At 39.2% G+C, this 22,289-nt stretch overlaps 1 protein-coding gene across 1 annotated transcript in view; it reads right to left on the reverse strand.

Annotated features, from left to right (window-relative positions):
- Window positions 1–17,221, reverse strand: part of LOC121318594 (uncharacterized protein KIAA0825-like) — a 130,718-nt gene extending 113,497 nt beyond the window's left edge. Inside the window, 1 exon segment of the mRNA XM_041255442.1 lies at window positions 17,087–17,221. Within this exon segment, the coding sequence (XP_041111376.1) occupies window positions 17,087–17,221 (135 nt within the window).
- Between the last annotated feature and the right edge of the window lie 5,068 nt (window positions 17,222–22,289).

Consider the following 22,289-nt stretch of genomic DNA (forward strand, 5'->3'; position numbering starts at 1 on the left):
AACCCATTTCTGTTTCTTAATTACATTATGGATATCTGGCAAACGAGCGAAAACATTGTTGTAGCTATATATTCAAAAAAATATATCTGGTTTACTATGTTTGCAGAGTACTGATTGGAAATTAAATTTGTTGTCAATAGAGAAGTAAAATAGTAGCCTAGCAGGCGATCGCTATTGGCTAAGAACAGAACAGTAAGTGAAGGCAACCTCAGAGCTCGTAAGCATGAACAATTAACAGTGGTGAGGAGATGGGGGAGTCCAGACTAGGAAAAAAATAAATAATTGAGGAAAAAAAGTGGTACGGCCATCGCCGTATCAGCCATACCGGTTCCTATGGCCCTGATTTAGAAGATTGCTTTTTGCCATCCTTTATGCCATAGTAACATTGTGATAAATGCTAGGCTGGTGATCTTGTGCTTACAGTGTCATGAAAAGCATACTGCAGTAGTATGAAAGTAATGTAATATTAATAGATGTTTTAAGATGTTTGCAGTCATTCTGGGTGGTTCTGAGTTTTGCTGCTCCATGTATTATTGATCTAAAACAAAAAAATCTGTTAACCTGGCTTTGAGTTTGCCTGAAGAAGCTGAATCCATTCAGCAACCCAGAGAACAAATGTGTCATAAAAGTGACACCCTCTCTGGGTACGCGCTGAATCAGACATCAGCATTCTACTGAATTTCATATTAAAAGCTTAAACTCCAAACTATCTGGATTAATTAGATTCAGCTTTACGATCACATTGTTAGCTGACAATTGTGGGAAATTAAATGATCCACATTAATCTGCCAATCCACTCCATTCAGTGACTGTCAATAGCACTTTAATATATATTATGCACAGGGTAAGTGTAAGACTGTTGCGTCAATAGGAACATTAACACTCTAGACAAGCAATAGATCATTTATAACAAGACAAGTTCTAATAGAAAATAACATTGTACTTCAAACATCTCAACCACTTCCAATTGATTTGTGACACTGTGGTCAGTTGGGTTGTGTGACGGGGAACTCCCAGTCTATATGAATATGTTTGGAACTGGCAGGGAGGTGGTTAAATTTCTCCCTGCCAGAAAAACATGTGAGAATGTGGCTGAAGCTCTAATTGAATAATTAATGATTAATTGGGCTCCAGCCTCAGGGGATAAAAGCCAGGGGAGAGGGCCTGGCTGAGGTGTGTTTTTGTTCCTGGAAAGGTGTTCTTTTGTTTGGGAGTTTGCTTTTGTGTTGGAGAGTTTTGTGTTTTAAAGAAAGGAGTATCTTGTTTAAAGACCTAGAACTTGACCTTACTTTGTAAGTTCGTTTTGTTTATTTCTGTTTGAACCTCTTTCTGTTGGCCCTTGTGCCTGTTTGTTTGATTATTTTTTGTTTAATAAAGAACTTTCTTTTTGCCTTTACTCTGTTTATGGGCCTCTTTCCACTTGCCAGCCTGTCACACTTTGTGTCAAATTTAAATGTGTTCACGCTAGGGATGCAGCAATCGGCTCAGAATCAGTGCCTATTTTTTTCTGATGTTGCAGCAAACTTTTAATTTAACTAACTAATCTAACTAACTCTATGAAAATATGTTTTGTTTATGCATAACCACCGTTTGTATGCTTGGGACTTTCCGATTCTTTTTGTACAGTTTATCATCTGCGTACCTTCATACTGGTAGGCCTGTGTACATGGTGTATAGCCTACATGTGTCTACATCTTTTAACTGTAGCTTTAACCAAAAATCTAAATAAGGATCTCTGGGAGAAATTATTCTGAATAGTTAACATGTTGTGTTTTGTTAGGCTATGTATCTGACATGAGTGTTTGATGCACATTATTTACTGTTTTGTACAGTAAGTAAAATGTGTGTGCTGTGTTCAGTTTAAAGCTAAAATACATTTTCAGATGTCATGTTACAACTTAAAGTGATTGTTTAAAATATCAGTAATGAAAAATAGTATCATTATCAGCCAATTATTGATTTGGAAAATCAGTAATCAGAATCAGCCCAAAACAGAATCGGTGCATCTCCTGTTCACACTTTAGTTCAGTTTACTACTGCAATTACATGTTGAGCCATTCACTAAATGTGTAAAATAAACTCGGATATCAGTAAAAGACATAAATAATACATGGGTAATTAGTTAAGTGGACCAAGAACAGTTGTTCAACATAAATTAAAAATAAATACATAAACGATAGCCAATCACCATCTACAGATTTGAGGTAGATACCAGAAACCTCAAAGTTATTGTGTGTACTGAAACCAAAACAATTCCTGAGATCACAGAACATGTTCTGTCAAGCATTGCTGACTTCTAAAGTACTTGTTGCAAAGAGCGGATTAATGGCAACACATTTTCTGTGTTTAAAAATAAATTACATGGCTGCTTCAGCAACACCATGTTGTTGAGAAGATTGTCCCAGGGTAGTTGAGTGTGACAGCTTTCACCTCCCAAGACTTTGGTCCATGCTGAAATGACCCATATAACAAATGACACCATTGTATCCAAAGCACGTGAGCAGGTCTGTTATCTGAAAAAAGTTCTGCTACAGTAGTACTTACCGGTGCTGCCACAATTTTCTAGTTGTTGTCCTAAAGAGTTTTTCAATCAAATCTGGAAAGATAAAGGCGGTGTAGACAGAGGAAGTTGTGTGAAAATAAACCTTTTGCTTAAACACTCCACAGATGCTAAACCAAATAAAAAAGTCAGAACTACCCGTTACTGTTCAAATTTAAGTTCTTGAAGAGTAGTTTTATTTTATTTTTTTTAACATACCAGTTAACCTAATTTTCCCACTATGTCCAACCCTATTTGACCTTTTGTGGTAGCTGCAGTAGAGATTATGTAACAAGGTTTGTGTCGTTTTTTGATTTTACCTCACGTTTTTTTTTTTTTTTTTTTTTTACTAGGAATGATACTATTTTAAAAAGCTGCTATTTGTGCACCTCTAAAGATACACTGACTGAACCTGTGCACTTCGGTAGTGGAAACACATATTTAAAAAATAAATAACTAAATAAATAAACTACGTAAGACCTCGGAAGGCAGTTCACACATAAACTAGTTCAATATTTCATGACACCTGATGATCATTATCTTTTCAGAATCATGCTAGAATCGATTCCATCGGACAAAGGCCATTCTTCATCTCATGAATCAAATCGACATGTTACTAGTAACTTAAGTTGAGCATGAGGTTAACGTACAGAACAGCCTATTTTAGTTGATCACATCTGATGTACTGTAAGACACACATACACTGCTTACCTGCATGTAGCTGTAAGGTTGAATCCAGAATGTTAAACCTATATATTAATATTATGTTAAACAACCTAAAGTACTTTTAAAGTTATGAGCAGCAAATGTATGGTCTTCACCATAAAAAAATACCTTCTCTCATGTCTGACGATTGTATCTTCTTTCGTTGGCATATGACTAACCAAACTTATCAGTCCAAAATGTATTTTAAAAAGTGTATAACATATTAGATTTTTAAAACGCGCCTATATTTCATATTATATATTTGTCTGGTGTATACAAATATATTAATCTCAGTGTTTATTAGTAAAGATGCACTGCATCAGTGCTAACACAATCATGACTAGTTACCTGAACACAAGCAGTATTTATTGCCTTTATCGTTTACACTTGTTTTTTTTTGTTTGTTTTTTTTTTTTTTTCCCCTTGAAACGCACAATGGTAAATTCGTTTTGTATTTATTTGCACAGATTTCACTCATTTGCTGAAACCCAGGTAGTTCCCAAGGGTGCATTGTAAACCTGTATTATTATTAGTAATTATATTAATTTTCACATCTGTTTTTTTCATGTCATTTGAAGTGATTCTGTTGCAATGTTCAATCTGAATAACTATCAGCCTGTAGAGTCATAGTTGGTGGCACCTTTGAGTACTTCCTGATTACAAAAAAAAAAGTAATGCTTTGACCTTTCAAGTTTGTTGTGTTCCCTTGTTTTATACTACACCACCCACTTGATATATCGCCCGTATCAGGGTCCAGTATACAGTGGCTTGCGAAAGTATTGACCCCCCCCTTGGCATTTTTCCTACTTTGTTGCCTTACAACCTGGAAATAAAATTGATTTTTTGGGGGGTTTGTATCATTTGATTTACACAACATGCCTACCACTTTGAAGATGCAAAATATTTTTTATTGTGAAACAAACAAGAAATAAGACAAAAAAACAGAAAACTTGAGCGTGCATAAGTATTCACCCCCCAAAGTCAATACTTTGTAGAGCCACCTTTTGCAGCAATTACAGCTGCAAGTCTCTTGGGGTATGTATCTATAAGCTTGGCACATCTAGCCACTGGGATTTTTGCCCATTCTTCAAGGCAAAACTGCTCCAGCTCCTTCAAGTTGGATGGGTTCCGATGGTGGACAGCAATCTTTAAGTCATACCACAGATTCTCAATTGGATTGAAGTCTGGGCTTTGACTAGGCCATTCCAAAAACATTTAAATGTTTCCCCTTAAACCACTTGAGTGTTGCTTTAGCAGTATGCTTAGGGTCATTGTCCTGCTGGAAGGTGAACCTCCGTCCCAGTCTCAAATCTCTGGAAGACTGAAACAGGTTTCCCTCAAGAATTTCCCTGTATTTAGCGCCATCCATCATTCCTTCAATTCTGACCAGTTTCCCAGTCTCTGCAGATGAAAAACATCCCCACAGCATGATGCTGCCACCACCATGCTTCACTGTGGGGATGGTGTTCTCAGGGTGATGAGAGGTGTTGGGTTTGCGCCAGACATAGCGTTTTCCTTGATGGCCAAAAAGCTCAATTTTAGTCTCATCTGACCAGAGTACCACCTTCCATATGTTTGGGGAGTCTCCCACATGCCTTTTGGCGAATACCAAACGTATTTGCTTATTTTTTTCTTTAAGCAATGGCTTTTTTTCTGGACACTTTTCCAGAAAGCCCAACTCTTTGGAGTGTACAACTTAAAGCGGTCCTATGGACAGATACTCCAATCTCCGCTGTGGAGCTTTGCAGCTCCTTTAGGGTTATCTTTGGTCTCTTTGTTTCCGTGGGATGTTCAAAGTTTCGGATATTTTTTTATAACCCAGCCCTGATCTGTACTTATCCATAACTTTGTCCGTGACCTGTTTGGAGAGCTCCTTGGTCTTCATGGTGCCGCTTGCTTGGTGGTGCCCCTTGCTTAGTGGTGTTGCAGACTCTGGGGCCTTTCAGAACAGGTGTATATATACACTGAGATCATGTGACAGATCATGTGACACTTAGATTGCACACAGGTGGATTCTATTCAACTAATTATGTGACTTCTGAAGGTAATTGGTTGCACCAGATCTTATTTAGAGGCTTAATAGCAAAGGGGGTGAATACATACGCACGCACCACTTTTCCGTTATTTATTTTTTAGAATTTTTTTAAACAAGTTACTTTTTTCATTTCACTTCACCAATTTGGACTATTTTGTGTATGTCCATTATATGAAATCCAAATAAAAATTCATTTTAATTCCAGGTTGTAAGGCAACAAAAAAAGAAAAATGCCAAGGGGGGTCAACACTTTCGCAAGCCACTGTAAATCCGCAAAATATCGAGGGCCCCGATATCGCAAGAGAGCTATAGAAAACAAATAGGCTAACAAATAAATACTGTACAACCACTCCCTCATTTTATCGGGTGCGTCAGGGTCCAGTATAAATCCTCTACGCAACCTGATTTATCTCATTTTTCGTATGAAAAACGGCACACCGTTGTAATTCATTAATTGTAACGTTAGGTTATTACCATAACCCTGGTTCCCTGAAAGAGAATGACAACCATTACCGAATGGGAAGAGCCCTCTCTGACCGTTAATCACTGAGCATATACAAAAAAGCTGTCCTATCAGGGCCATGCTGTGAGGAGAAAGTTCCTACCACCTCCTGTTGAAGAGGGTCATCCTCACAGTAGCATATCTCTGTTTTCTTTTGAAAATGGAGGCCAGCTGGGGACATGACCTTGAAGGGTAATGGTTGTCATATATTTATAACCAAGGTTATGGTAATAACCTAACATTACCAAATGGGAAGCTGTACCAAAGCTGTCGTGGCTCCAGATTACTGACAGTACAGCCCCACGGCGATAGCATCAGAGCCCACATGACGCCAAAGAGCAGGCTGCCTGCAACACCCTAGAACCCAGAGAGGGCCTCGCTCAGTTTGCAACATCAAGGCAGTAAAAATGCGCAATGTCTGACTACCTGTCCATGTAGCAGCATTGCAAAGCTCATCCAAAGAGACGCCATGAAAGAGAGCCCACGAAGTTGCTTGGCCCCTGATAGAATGGGCCGTAATGTCCCCCGGCAAGGGGGAGTCCGTCTGTTCATACGGCAAGCGTATAGCATCTGCCACCCAGTGCACTAGACATTGCTTTGATAGGGCCTGACCTCTAGAGCGGGACCCATAGCAGACAAACAGCTGGTTGGACTGACTCCAGGATGCTGTCCTATCCAAGTAACAGTGCACAGCCCGGACCAGGCAAAGCGAGTGCTGTCTACGGTCCTCCTCTGACTCGTGCGGGGGAGATCTGAAAGTTTCCAAAACCACTGGTTGGTTAATATGGAATGATGAAACCAGTGGAGCTGTAACTATTTTTGTAGTGGGGGTGCTGAAAGTCATCCAATAGCCATATGTACAGTATATGAGGGATACATCCTATCAGTTACTGAAGTGCGAAACAAAGCTAATAAATTAAATTGTTGACTACAATGCATTGTTTATAACATCCTTACCATAACTGTTAAGAAACACAGCATATTGTTATCCTGTTAAATACATTGAACATAACACAAAAAAGACACTAGTACTGTATTTACTTACTGTAGCCAGCGCTGTTTACAGTCAAAAGGCTCCAAAGGTGGACTTGTTCTCCAGTGTCATGGTGACAAATTTTTTCATCAAAGAATTGACATCTAGTGCATCGAGAATCATTGTGTACATGAGAAATTGAAATCTACCAACTCGTTCGCAGCATCTACAATTTGAATGCAAGGTGATAAGTTCTTATGAATCGTGTGCCTAGTGTGAACCAGCCTTTACTCTGAAAACGTACGTGCTGCGTAGTGGAAGGGGAGTTCCTTTAAATAATAATTATTTTATTATTATTATTTAAAGGAACCAAAGGAAAGGCAAGGAATAAGAGGGCAAATAAAAAATTTGCAGGTCCTAAAAAAAAAAGAAAAAAAAGGTCCTATTAATGAACTGATAGATGCGCTTTTGTTTTTTTACAACCATCGATGGTTATTCCAACGAATCAATGCATTGTCCCAGCCCTAAGCGTGGTACATATCGTGATGGGAATATTGTGATACCTATCGTATCGTTACACTCCCAACCCGTGGTTGTGATGCTGCCAGTATGCTTTGTGCAAATCCTGACATCATTATGGTCCTGTACTTCACATAGCACCTTCTATACACAAGGGAGATGTTCAATTATTCCATAAATCACAATACAACCAAGCACATCAGGCTTTAAGGGATGAATAGTGTTTTAGAGAATAGTTATTTTTATATTCTAATTCCAATGTTTAAGAGTAGAGCCCAATATTTTATCTTTGCTCTATGAAACTTTCGCTATACATTCCCTGTTTGTGTTCTGCATATAATATGTTAGCAGAACTTGCAAGCTATTTAAATAACGTGTTAAGTTGTTTTTGTTTTGTTTTTTAGGATGACTGATACAAGGACAACTCCTATCATCCAAATATCTGGAATCAAAAGATTGAGCATTAAGAAGAAAATTCTAGAGTGTATCCAGGCACTGAAGGGTACATATCTTGGTGGTTCGTGGGTTTGTTCTTCTTTATAATGTCATGATCATGGAACATAATATTTTGTACCTTTCCCATGTAATGTCCTGTTACTGCATGTATGATTCTTTATTGTTCTTGCTTCTATTCACTATCAGTGAAGACATATTAGGAAAAATGATAATATTTTAAGCATCAATTATTTCAAACACACTTTAAATGATCCATATACCTGTAAAATAAAGACTGCTTAGACAAAACATTTAGAGTTAACACAGCTTATTAAATTAAAAGTAACCAGAAAACCGACCTTGACAGACCAGTATTTGCATTCCCTAGAAGTAATTGTAGCTGTGCGGTTTTCAATTAAAAACTGCTTGCGTTGAGTCAAATAGGCATTTTCTTGGTACTACAGTTGGCGCCACCTTATCGGGGAAACTGGTCATCAGGGTTGCTGATTAATTGGGGTACAATTATGGGAGACAGTTCTTCCCAATGCTATTAATGTTGTTTAATTGGTACGATAGTTTGTTTAATTGTGGTATTTTCAAATGACGAATGGAGATTGCTTTTCAGTGCAAGACAGGCCACGTAGTACAGTGCAGTGAGTATGTGTTACTCTGTGACTTGCTTAAACCACGTTGAACTAGTGAGAAGTAGGAGTTGACTGTGGTTTCTCAGGCTGCTGTTGCAAAGAGTCAAGATTTCAGTTTTATTTAATAGAATTGTACAGTGCTGTGAAAAAGCATTTACCCCCTATCTGATTTTCTGCATTTTTGCACATTTTTCACATTGAATTTGGTCAGATCTTTTTGTAGGTTGTAGTAGTATATAGAGGAGTCTGAGATAAAAAAAAAAATGACACCAAAGTTTGGTGCTTCTTTCATTTGTTTGGTGTGCAAGGTAATCAAACATGCAATCTTCAGGAGTGAAAAAGTTATTGCCCCCCCTAGTTAACTCAACCCAATTAAAGGGATAATTAGTGTCAGCTGTTTGAATACTTTGGTTAACAATCAGGCCCGATTTGCGCCAGCCCTGCCCAATATAAATTTGACTAACTTTGGCCCTTACCATCAGAGTGAAGTTGTCAGCACATAGGTTCTAGAGGCATCATGCCACGATCAAAAGAAATTCCTGAAGACCTCCGGAAAAAAAGTTGTTGATGCCTATCAGTCTGGAAAGGGTTACAAAGCCATGTCTAAGGCTCAGGGGCTCCACCAAACCACATTCAGAGCCATACTGTCCAAATGGAGAAAGTTTGGGACAATAATGAATATTCCCAGGGGTGGCCATCCTGCCAAAATCTCTCCAAAGGCAAGGCGTAAAATCATCCAGGAAGTCACAAAGAACCCTAGAACAACATCCAGGGATCTGCAGGCCTCTCTCGCCTTTGCTAATGTCAGTGTTTATGACTCCACCATCAGAAGGACACTGGGCAGAAATGGGATTCATGGCAGAGTAGCAAGGCGGAAACCACTGCTCACTAAGAAGGACATGAATGCTTGTCTCAAGTTTGCCAAAAAGCACCTGGATGATCCTCAGGAGTTCTGGAACAATGTTCTATTGACAGATGAGTCAAAAGTGGAACTTTTTGGCCAACATGGGCCCCGTTATGTCTGGCGAAAACCAAACACTGCATTCCACAGGAAGAACCTCATACCAACAGTCAAGCATGGTGGTGGTAGAGTCATGCTTTGGGGATGCTTTGCTGCATCGGGACTTGGAAAGCTGGCCATCATTGAAAGAACCATGAATTCTGCTCTGTATAAGAGAGTTTCTACAGGAGAATGTCTGCCCATCCGTCCATGAGCTGAAGCTGAAGCGCAGCTGGGTCATGCAGCGACAATGATCCGAAACACAAGCAAGTCTACATCAGAATGGTTTAAGAACAAGACATTTTAGTTTTGGAATGGCCTAGTCAAAGTCCAAACCTAAACCCTGTTGAGATTATGTGGCAGGACTTGAAACAAGCAGTTTATGATCAAAAACACACAAATGTCACTGAGCTGAAGCAGTTCTGCATGAAGGAGTGGGCCAAAATTCCTCCACAGCGAGACTGATCAATAACTACATGAAGCGTTTGGTTGCAGTTATTGCTGCTGAAGGTGGCATAACCACTTATTGAGTCTAAGGGGGTGATTACTTTTTCATACGGGGGCATTGGAAGTTGCATAACTTTATTTAATAAATAAATAAATGAAAGAAGTTTCAATTTTGTGTTATTTGTTCACTCAGGGTCCTTTTTATCTATATATTGCATGAAAAGACAAAAAAATCCATTCACAGTTCTTGTGCGTCGCGTTTCTCGAAAATTTGGTCAAGGAAATTCCACTACCATTTTTATTTTTTTTTGCATATAGTTGATATCCCTCCATTTCTGATTTACAATCATCATCAAACCCTGGAATACAATCTAACGGGAGGGGATCTTATCCAAACTACAAACCTGGTGTGGGTCTAAAATCCATACTGCCTTTAGAAACTTGTGAGCTGGTTAAATAAAACATGATTGTATTCTGCATTGATCAGGGTTATAGTAATTTGTCAATTTTTCAAAAACTTTGCTGTACAACTCTTATGCCAGTGCTCGGTATGTGTTTATTAATTCTGCAACTTTATTATACTTAAAGCTTGTCAGGTTCCTAGTAATTGATTGATCTCAGATCTTTTTTAAAGTTGGGTCTCAAAGGTTGGCCAGGGTGTCCTCTGCTCACCATACAACAGCGACTCCTGTAGTCTGGCCAGGCGCCTGCGGGCTTGCCTGTAAGCTGCCCAGAGCTGCGTTGTCATCCGACTGTAGCTTTGAGGTGGCTGTAGTTTGAAAAGAAGCGGTCGGCTGATGGCACACACTTCGGAGGACAGCGCATGTTCGTCTTGGCCCTCCTGAGCCTAAAAATAATTGGCTACTCTAAATTGAGAGAAAATGATTTTTTAAAAAAATAATAATTTGGGACTACTAAATAAAAAAATTAAAAAATCCTAAACAAAGTCCAGTCACATAGACCAAAAGATCTCCTCCTCACTTATTCTAGGCCATTTCTTAGTGAGTCCTAAGACCCAAAGATGCCACTTGTTGTAGTAAAATAATGTGCATTTTTATTTGCTTAAGAACCTGTGCTACAATTAGTTCTACAATAAAAAATAAAAAAATTAAAAATGAAATGTGAAGCTACAAACTCTTCAGTATTTATAATTCCATACCATTTACATTGTTGAGAATTTAAAGTGAATGTTTAAAACCATTGAAGTTCCATTCTTGCACCGCATACCTGCATGGTGTGGTATCATGCAGAAAATCATGATTGTATTAATGCAAGCACAAACATTTCTGTATGTGCGGTCTAATTATCTCTTGTCAGGATATAGTACATTGGAAGTGTTTAACTGTATATATTTTCATACAAGTAGGATTGGCTGATGAATTTGTAAAGCAAAGCAATGAGTTGTCTACGTTGCTGCCGGTGTTTGTCTGGTTCTGGGTGAGACACAAAACTCAGGGGAAGCACACTTCCACACACAGACTCGCACACACAAACGGCGGGGAAGATAAGACAGCACACACGCACACACACACCTGTACAGCAACACACAAAAATACACTATTTACATGCAAAGTAATAGTCCCGGCCCCCCATCAAGTACCGGTAGCACACAGAGGCCCACTCGGCGGTACTGCGAGTCCCGGTGCTACACTTTTATTTTTTTCTTCCATTCAGAATGTGCTCACAAGGTACAAAAGACTATTTGCATGCTGCATTAAACACAATTGGGATTATTTTGAGATATGTATATGCGTCAGTGGTTCATTGCATTTTTGGGTCATTCTACATTGCTGTGGCTAACAGTGTGTGCTCCATTAAAGTGGTGCAAAAGAGTTTTCAAAATGCAAACAGTTAAAGGAAGTTAATGTGTGTATCTTGATAATGAAACTATACAGCGGTTTGCAGAAGTATTCACCCCCTACCAATAATGTCACATTTTGTTAAATTATAAATAATGTTTTTCAATGAACTTTTTTTTCTTCAAAGCTGTAGTGGTTAAATTGAACACTGTTATATGAGGAGTAGGTTCAATGTCAGCAAAACTTGCAAAGAAAATGTGCAAAATTAAATTTACTGGTTGCATATTTAGCCCCTTAAGTTAGTACTTGGTAGAAGCACCTTTTGCAGCAATTACTGGTATGAGTCTTTTTGGATAGGTCTCTACTAGCTTTGCACAGTAGGATGGTGAAATTTTTGCCCATTCTTCACAAGAAAATTGCTCCAGTTCTGATCAATTTGTTTGGGATCGTCTGGACTGCAGTTTTTAAGTCTTGCCATAAATTTTTGATTGAATTCAAGTCAGGGCTTTGCCTGGACCACTCAAGAACATGAATTCTCTTCTTGTTCAGCCACTCCAGTGTGGCTTCAGCTTTGTGCTTCGGGTCATTGTCCTGCTGAAATGTGAATTTCCTCCCCAGTCTTGGCTAGCTCAAACAGGTTTTCCTCAAGGATTCGCCTGTACTTTGCATCATGCTTTCTCCCCTCTATCCTGACAAGCTTCAATTTTTGTCTCGTCTGACCACAAAACCTTTTTCCACATGTCTGCAGTATCATCTACATGCTTTAAGGTGAGGCTTTTTGAGTAACAGAGTGACATCCTGAACCAGTTTCCTGCTTGCCCGGCTGCTCAGTTTGGGAGGCCGACCTGATCTGGGTAGTGTCTGGGTGGTATGATGCATCTTCCACTTCTTAATGATGGGCTTGACTGTGCTGAGAGGGATAATCAGTGCCTTTTAAATTTTCTTGTACCCTTCTGCTCTGTGCCTCTCTCCCACTTTAACCCTGACTTGTTTCAGAAGCTCCTTGGTCTTCATGGTTGCTTTGCTGGATCACTATATGAGTCACAGCTTGAAAGTCTTTATATACCTGAGGGAAATTATCTACAAGTTAAACCACTTTGAGTACACACAGGCTGAAGTCATTTCACTATTTCTGTGACCTTTCAAACAAATCATTTGCACCTGAACTGATTTAGTGCTGCTGTAGCAAAGGGGTTGAATGCATATTCAACTGAGGTTAATCTGTTTTTCTCTACAAGTCTTACTTATGTATATTCTATGTGCATTTTTTTTCTTTATCAATATGGAGTAGTTCTACATGTAAAGTCTAATTTGAAAGCGTCGTGGAGTGCGCTCAGGTGCCAACAAAATGTGAAAACTTTGCAGGGGGTGAATACTTCTGCAAACCACTGTATAAAAATAATAAATTGTGTGTGTGTGATATATATATATATATATATATATATATATATATATATATATATATATCTATATATATATATAGAATATATTATATTTAAATCATAATTCACAGCGCTCTGTAACAGTGTACATTGTCATTGGTGTTACTTGTGTCAAATTACATCATAAAAACTAAACAGACACTACAATGAACTACTTCCTGGGGTACAAGGTCTCTGGAGGACAATCACATGTAATATCAAGGTGAGTCAAAACATTCTCTTAGTGTATTACAAATCTTTGAGGATTTTTATCGCAATTTTATTGGCATTTAATAACCTTAATTGATGTTATGCATTTTATGTGAGAGAGACTAAAGTATGGGTTTAAAAAGTCATACAGATTGCTCAATTATGGTTTTATGGAATTTGAACTGAATTTTCCACAAATTCTTCATTGGTGTTCCTGTCATTGGTGTTACCCTCTTCTATTCAATATTAAAAATATTATCCTCTATGTATTTAAATATCTTGAGTTATTTGAGACTGAAGCAAAATAAATAAATACTTTATTAATAATAATTAATATATAAATGGGTTGCCTTGGATAAAGGCAGCAGCTAAATAAATAATACAGTAATAATAGTGTTGTCAAGATACACATTGCAGTATGTAAGCTTCTGTGAACACACGAGATTTCCAAAGACTGGTGACTTAGGAAAATGAGATTTAAACAAACCAGTGGTTTTCTGGAAGGCCAAAAATGTGAATGTTGTTCCTTCTGATGGTCCATTTTGTGTTTATAGTTTAAAAATGCTGTTCTTGTATCTTTCAAGTCTCTTTCTTTCATGTTGAATGTGTCCTTCCACTTACTTATTTTCTGTTATGTTTCCTGAAGTCTACTTTCACCTTTCTTAATGTGTTCGGCCAGTACCTTCTGAGTCATTTGTAGCCTTTTCTGTTACTTTCATTTCTCGCAGTTCAACCAAGATGCAGTAAAATTTCATGTCGCCATATTCTGTTTTTTGACTCGCCTCTGTCAGAGTATGGTTTTGGGGGTCGTGTTTTTGGGTGTTTTGCTGAGATAGTCATTGCTGGCTATTGGCAGAGGCGTAATCATTTCAAGTTGAGAAAAAATATAAAAGAAAAAAAGAAAATAACGTTTTAGTTGAATTTTATCCTGAAATATTGCGATAATTGACAGGCGTTCTAAACCTTTACTCCTCACCCGTTGACTGCATTATGTGACCCACCTATACAGCTGTTGTTCACATTGCTTATTTGGAAGTAAACCAAATTTGGGTGTTTACACTTTCAGCAACTGAACCATACTGGATTGGAACCAACCCTCCCACATGTAACCCATGTGAGCATGTATGTATATAATATATTAAGTCAATTTCGTGTTCTAGACTACATTTAAAAGCTACGATTCGTCTTTAATATTATGATTTAGACCACCTCCATTAACGTGTAATTTAATGTAAGTCAATAAAACAGCAGACTGTACCTGTCAACCAGTTGATTTCCAGAGTAGCAGTTGAAGGTTACTTCTGATAAATGACCTAATTTGTTCACATATTGGAATGTATTTTTGACTTTTTAATTTTATCCCTGCCCTCATTTGTCTCTTTTTATAGCCATGTACCTTCTTTGTACTTATTATAATTCCCTCAGCTAAAAGTACAATATAAAGTTCTTGACCTTTTTTTTTTTTTTTTTTTTTTAAATACTTTATACCTTCCTTACTGCTCACAACTAGTCAACTAACTGGTGATTAAATATGCAGATTATTTGTGCAGCAGAATGTTTGATACTAGAGGGCAGAGTGCTGGCTGTGTTGCTATCCTGGTAATCGGTGTTAGTGTGGTATGACTCTTGGACAGTACACTCTTTTTTTTTTAGGGCAATGTTATTATGAAAATGACAGTGGATTTTTTGGGGTCTTTTTCCCCCCCCCCCCCCCCCCCCCCCCCAGATCTACAGAGACTGTATTGCACATCTTATTGTAAGAAGGGCAAGTGCAAGTGAAAAGTTTTTGGCTGCGTCTGCTGCAGGTAAGTTCCAAACTGCAATATTAGAATAGAAAATAGAATTCTAAATGGTGGTGTTATTAATATTTATTATAATTTTGTTATTGTTAATATGCATTTATATAAGGTCACCTTTTAACACTAGAACGACCATGACCAGTCAATTATTAAAACAACATAAATATTGTAATGAAAGGACAAACATCTGAATAGAAGTCAGAGTTTTATTCAGGAGTGTCATATAAAACATCTACACCACAGAAACACTAAATAAACAGACATTTGAACAGTAATGTGTTTATATACAGATGTGTTACATAAAGCGCAACCTCAAAAAATGATAAATGAAATAATACAAATATTTGAAAATACATTCTTTTTTTATGTAAACACTAACATGTATAGTACATGGACGTTTGTTGAAATGTACAAAACTCAAACTTTATAACTATATATATATATATATATATATATATATATATATATATATATATATATATATATATATATATATGCAGCTCTGGAAAAAATTAAAGACCACTGCAAAATTATCAGTTTCTCTGGTTTTACTATTTATAGGTATGTGTTTGGGTAAAATTAACATTTTTGTTTTATTCTATAAACTACTGACAACATTTCTCCCAAATTCCAAAGCATTTCTTTGCAGTAAGTGACAACTGGTCAAAATAACAAAAAAGATGCAGTGTTGTCAGACCTCAAATAATGCAAAGAAAATAAGTTCATATTCATTTTTAAACAACACAATACTAATGTTTTAACTTAGGAAGAGTTCAGAAATCAATATTTGGTGGAATAACCCTGATTTTCAATCACAGCTTTCATGCATCTTGGCATGCTCTCCATTATCCTTTCACATTGATGTTGGGTGACTTTATGCCACTCCTGGTTCAAAAATTCAAGCAGCTCGGCTTTGTTTGATGGCTTGTGACCATCCATCTTTCTCTTGATCACATTCCAGAGGTTTTCAATGGGGTTCAGGTCTGGAGATTGGGCTGGCCATGACAGAGTCTTGATCTGGTGGTCCTCCATCCACACTTTGATTGACCTGGCTGTGTGGCATGGAGCATTGTCCTGCTGAAAAAACCAATCGTCAGAGTTGGGGAACATTGTTAGAGCAGAAGGAAGTAAGTTTTCTTCCAGGACAACCTTGTACTTGGCTTGATTCATGCGTCCTTCACAAAGACAAATCTGCCCGATTCCAGCCTTGCTGAAGCACCCCCAGATGAGTCCAATTTTCAGCTTATCCCAACACCTGGTCATCTAATGGTTAGACGGAGACCTGGAGAGGCCTACAAGCCACAATATCTCGCACCCACTGTGTAATGTGGTGGAGGATCGGTGATGATCTGGGGGTGCTTCAGCAAGGCTGGAATCGGGCAGCTTTGGCATGAATCAAGCCAAGTACAAGGTTGTCCTGGAAGAAAACTTGATCCTTCTGTTCTGACAATGGAGCATTGTCCTGCTGGAAAAAACAATCCTCAGAGTTGGGGAATGTACTTGGCTTGATTCATGCCAAAGCTGCAAATATTTGGTTTATATTGCCTACATAAAGTGCATATACGCAACCAAAGCTGTGCGTTTACACACACACTATAAAGGAAATTACATGAATAAATAAACATTTGAATAGAATGGGTTTCATATACAATCGTTTACAAAGTCTAAGTGCTGGCACAAATCACACACATCCTGCGCTTTTCAAAATATGCAGTGCACTTACCGCAGACTGTGTTTGAGCATTTGGCACAGCTATCAGCAGTAACCCAGGCTTCTGCACCAAATGCCCCACAGGTATATACTAGTGCAATGAAAGTTTCTAATTCCTCCAAGGGCATTGACCAGGAATTATCTTGTAGTTGTCGGTGGGCTTCTGCTTCAGTGCAATATTATGTTCACCCCTTCAACTTGCAGCTACCAACACCAGGATTTATAATGTTCCAAATAGTGTCATCATTACCAGCCTCTTGAGTGCCAGGTGGTGCTGCCTCTACTGCTGGAGAAGCAGCTGCCTCAGGTGAAGCAGCAGCTTGATCAAGTGCAGGAACTAATACAGACAAAGTGGCTGGCATCCTTGCAAAGGCTGCCGTAGAATTGCTGCTTCTTCCACAGGATCTTCTGCGCCCTTGGCGTCACTTTTGCTGGAAGATTAATCTTCGCAAACCCAGTCTGCTTCAGAGCTAGATTCGTCATTGTCCATCTTTGCTGCATCAGAATCGTTGTTTGGTAAAATTTGCAGTAATTCCAAAAATTGCTTTGCTGTCCTTCATCGTCTTTGATCCATTTTCAATGTGTATTGGGGTAACAATCAATTTCTTAGAAAAATGACTGACTTGAAACAATAGAATTGTCAGAAGACCGTTCACTTGAGGAATGCAGACTGATATAATCAGCAAGTTCCGACTGATAAATACAAATAATACCACCACATTTAATTGTTATAATGTGTTTTTATATGCAACGGTCAATTTGACTGCTCCTGGTTGGAATAGGTATGACAATATTTTATCTCGCAAATTTTTGCAGCTATACGATTCTTTATTTGTCAGCGTAATTAGTGCATATATTTAGGAAAAGTCAAGAAAGCACAGCCCTGTATCTCAAACACGGACCATAATTTAAATTCCAAAAACAGTCAAAAGGACCGTCTTGGTCGTTCTAGTGTTAAATGATGCGTCCTTGCTTAAAATAACAAGTGTAAGTAATCCTGCTCTGCATATTGAACAGAACAGTAGTATTCATGCTATGTCTGAGTAAATATCAAGATGTTCGTTATTGAATAAGTACTCTTTTTCTACAATTGTATTAGGTTGTTTCGTGTACCAAAAACAACGATGCAGAATTTGAGAACTTTGAATCTGATGGAAACATGATTCCTGAAACAACGTTTTAACCGAATGTCAATTTTTTTTTTTAGGTTTAAGCCTTTGATAAAACATTATTTCAAATTAATAAATTCATCAATTTGCACCAAGTTACCTGTCAGTCTCCTTGTATTTCCCAGGCACTTTCTGATTGGGTGCTAAACTGCAGATACATTTCTACCCTTTATCACAATTTCTAGATTTATTCTGGATGTTGTGGGTTTTTCAGTATATTTAATCAAACATCTGATTCCTGTGGTTAAATAAGCCATCATCCGTTGGTCAGTCCAAATCCAATCAAAAATGTATCTGTCCATGTGTAGCTCATTTGTCTGGTTTCTTCCATTTAATTCCCTTTCTTGATAGGTAAATGGATACTACCTCGAGAGTATGTGTTTGACAGTGTTAAGCATGGCAGATGGCTGAAGGAAAAGTCTTATCGGTGGGATTCCTCAGTGTTGAAGGACTGGTCCCCGCATGAACTTCAGATCCTGAACTCTGCTAAATGCTGGCGTCAGAAGCTGACCAGATCCAAGATGCCAGGTGCTGCACGCTGGAAAGTTGTTCTGCTCATTGAAGATGATGAACACCGACAGATGTTTGAACGGTAAGGATCGTCACTTCTCTGAGTGGTACGTACTGGATGGTAATTAAATACACACTGTTCAATTGGTGTTTCTCTTGTTTTCCTTTTTTTTATAATAGTGTCTTGAAAGCTGGGAATGGCGTTGTGTATCAGTAGATATCTGCATCCAGCGAAATTACTCATGTTTTCCAGAAAAAGGTGGAAATTGATAAAGGACTGTCACAGAGACGGCCGAAGTGGGCGGCGTCAGAACCAGGAAAGGTAATGCAATACACAAAACACAGGACGGATGAAATGAAGTGATGAAGACGCCTGTTGGCGCCGGTTTAATACAAAATAAAAGGTTTACACAAACACGAAAAACACTGGACACGGCACTCTACGCCAAAATAAATAGACAAACGAAAACAGACTAAACTTAACAAAACGGTGCACGGACAGACACTGACAAACACGGTGAGCGGATACTTTCTCCTCTTTATTATTATTATTATTACTACTGCTACTTATTTCCTCCGTCTCCAATCCCGTTCTCCGCTCACAGAACACCCAACCGACAGTATGTGACAACGTGCATCTATATATACTATTGTGCTGGGATTCAATTACCAGTTAATTATTCACTTGAATCCCAGCACGTGAATTAATAAAGTGCAATTCCCCGTGCTCACATATTACTACATTTTACTTGCACGTGAAGTGCTGTGCAATCCTCGTGCCTAAATACACATATACATTTTTAAACACTCGTGTTACACAGACCCGTTTATATCCCGTGTACCAATGTCTATACACCAACATTTAAAACACACCACACGCAACACATAACAGATAATATACACAGGGGCGGGCACTTTGTTACAAGGACACATGAAGGCCTTAAATGCACCTTGCTAATCCATGAGCTACATAGGTGAATATTTGCATGGGGTAAGTACTACCATCACTAAATGAGAGGTTGGGTCACATCGACTGCAACACCCGAGTATATTATAGCTTTAATCTACCTGTAGTGGAGTTTGTACTCTTTATTATTTTCTTATAGTATAAAAAGTTAAATTGTAATAGCTGTATTGAAAGGTGGATCGCATGTATAATGGCAGTGGCGACCACATATTAATGCACAGTGTTAGATATTCTTGCATGTGAAGTGAAGATCGAGTCTGGTAAAGCTCTGAGTTCCTCTGGCCCCTTTGGATAATTAAAAAAGAAAGAAATAACATTTGCTTGGTAACGCAAAGCCCTTTTACCCCTACGCTGCTGAAGGAAAAAAGAATGTGCGTACCTTTTTTTTTAAGTGCACTGGAGACTGAGGTGTTTATTTAAATAAGGGCCCATAGCATTGTTTTTTTTTTTTTTTTTTTTTTAGTTTTCTTTTATCAGTAATTGTGCATAATTACATATACGGTTTTATTATTGAATTTACGATTGCTTTAGTTAGTTGAATGCTGGACACGACGGCCTTTTGAAGCCTGCTTCAAAGCCCAGGGCAATAAGAACCCAGGGCCCTTTGTCAACAGCTGATACCAGTAAGCATTAAAGTGAGCTTTTATAGGTAGAAACGGTATAACAACTGATAGGGGTGTTACATAAGAAATTTCAAGTGTCGCTGGGATCCGTTGTGCCCGTCTCATTGTTAGCATTCATCAGATAATCGGCCTCTGTGTTCATAGCGCAATTACTACATCGTGACCAGAGTCAGTTAGCCAGCCACACACCAAGCAAGTGTTGTTGCTTGGCTGGTGTGGTGGTGAAGGTTTAGATGTCAAACACAGGTATGGCAAAGTGGCTACGGGAGGGGAACAGGTGTAGCGGTGATGCGATGCAGGAGTGACAGGCAGACAACAGTTTCCAGTGCAAAGGTGCTTTTATTTATAATCCAGGTCTGGTGACCATAAAATAATAAATCCCCGGCTATACACAACGATGTGTAAAGCGCGGGGATAACAAAGCAGGGCACAGTCCCGAACAAAAATGAACGCACGGTCACCAGTCCTGGGTGAGTGCAGACGTGCTTGTGGTGCATGAAGACACAGGAATGTTGTAACTGTTCTGTGCAGTGGTGATCCGGATTGTGCTGACCCTGGTCGACAGCTCCAGATAGGTGAGTTAACTGTCTGGTGGTGCAAAACGTAGACAATTACAAAACAGACAAAACACAAAACACAATACGTTCTCTTTCTGCACGAGAGCTCCTCTCTCGGTCCTTCTCTCTGCTGAGCTTTTACCCAAACGAAGGAAAAGATCAGCGTTACCCTGGCCCCTATATGTAATCCTGCATGATATCTAGGTAAACGGTTGCAGCTGCCTTATTACTTGCAGCTGCCTCTCGTTTACCTTTCAAATCAATACGGTCTTACAACAGAGTCTCGCTTCTTTCCAGGCTGACCCACTTCCCTGACCCGGAAACGAACTGTCAGGCCAACCCTTCCAGATGCTTCTCTTCTCGTTCTTTAGCGCCCTCACAGGTCGGGAGGAAGATCCATCACCAGAACTCATATTTCCGTCACATATCCCACCGCTCAGAGTGGAGCCGAAAGAACACTTGGCTAAATCTACCTTCCCCATTACTCCCCCCTCCCGGGAAAAATAATTAGCATTTTGGTGGTCTTTCCCTGCACGGTGTACCATATGGTACATGAAGGGCTGCAATGCCAGATACCACCGAGTTATCAGGGCATTGCTGTCCTTCATTGTGCTTAACCACGTGAGTGGGGCATGGTCTGTGACCAGATCAAATGAGTGTCCCAGCAGGTAGTATCATAAAGAGTGAGTAGCCCATTTTGGCCAAACACTCTTTCGACTACGGAGTAGTTGCGTTCCCAAGGTAACATTTTTTTACTCAGGTACAATATCGGGTGTTCTACTCCAGCTACTTTTCGGGACAAGACTGCACCCAAACCTACATCCGATGCCTCGGTGTGGAGGATGAATCTCTTGGTGAAATTCGATGTGATAAGAGTGGGGGCCTGGCAAAGTGTACGCTTAATAGTATCAAACGCACCCTGACACTCAGCTGACCATTTAATTAAATTTGGAGCACTCTTTTTGGTGAGGTCAACTAACGGGTTAACCACTGTGGCGTACTCGGGGATGAAGCGGCGGTAATAACCGGCTAAGCCCAGTAGTGACCTCACCTGAGTCTTGGTTTTGGGGATCGCTGCATCAACCAAAGCCTGGATTTTGGTGACTACAGGTCTCACCCTTCCATTCCCCATTAAAAATCCCAAATATTGAGTCTCTGTTTTGGCAAACGCACATTTCCTCAAGTTAGCTGTCAGCCGGGCTGCCCTTAGAGACTGAAGAACGGCTGTAACCCTAGCCAAATGCTCTCGCCAGGTGGAGCTGTAAATCACCACGTCATCAATATACGCTGCTGCATATTAATGATGTGGGCATAAAACCTGGTCCATCAGTCTCTGAAAGGCAGTAGGCGCACCATGTAGCCCAAACGGCATGGTTTTAAAGTGGAACAGCCCTTCTGGTGTTGAAAATGACGTTTTCTCTCTGGAGCTGCGGGTTAAAGGGATTTGCCAATATCCCTTCGTCAGGTCCAGAGTGGAAATAAACCTCGCTTTTCCCAGTCTGTCTAAAAGTTCGTCGACCCGAGGCATGGGATATGCATCGAACTTAGCAATAGCGTTCACCTTTCTGAAATCCACGCAGAAGCGGTTGGTACCGTCTTTTTTAGCCACTATGACGATCGGACTGCACCACTTGCTCCTGGAAGGCTCAATCACCCCAAGCTCGAGCATATCCCATACCTCTTTGCGAACGCCACTTCGTCGATTTTCCGGGATCCGGTACGGTC

The sequence above is a fragment of the Polyodon spathula genome, chromosome 1 (assembly GCF_017654505.1).
Source record: "Polyodon spathula isolate WHYD16114869_AA chromosome 1, ASM1765450v1, whole genome shotgun sequence".
NCBI lineage: Eukaryota > Metazoa > Chordata > Actinopteri > Acipenseriformes > Polyodontidae > Polyodon > Polyodon spathula.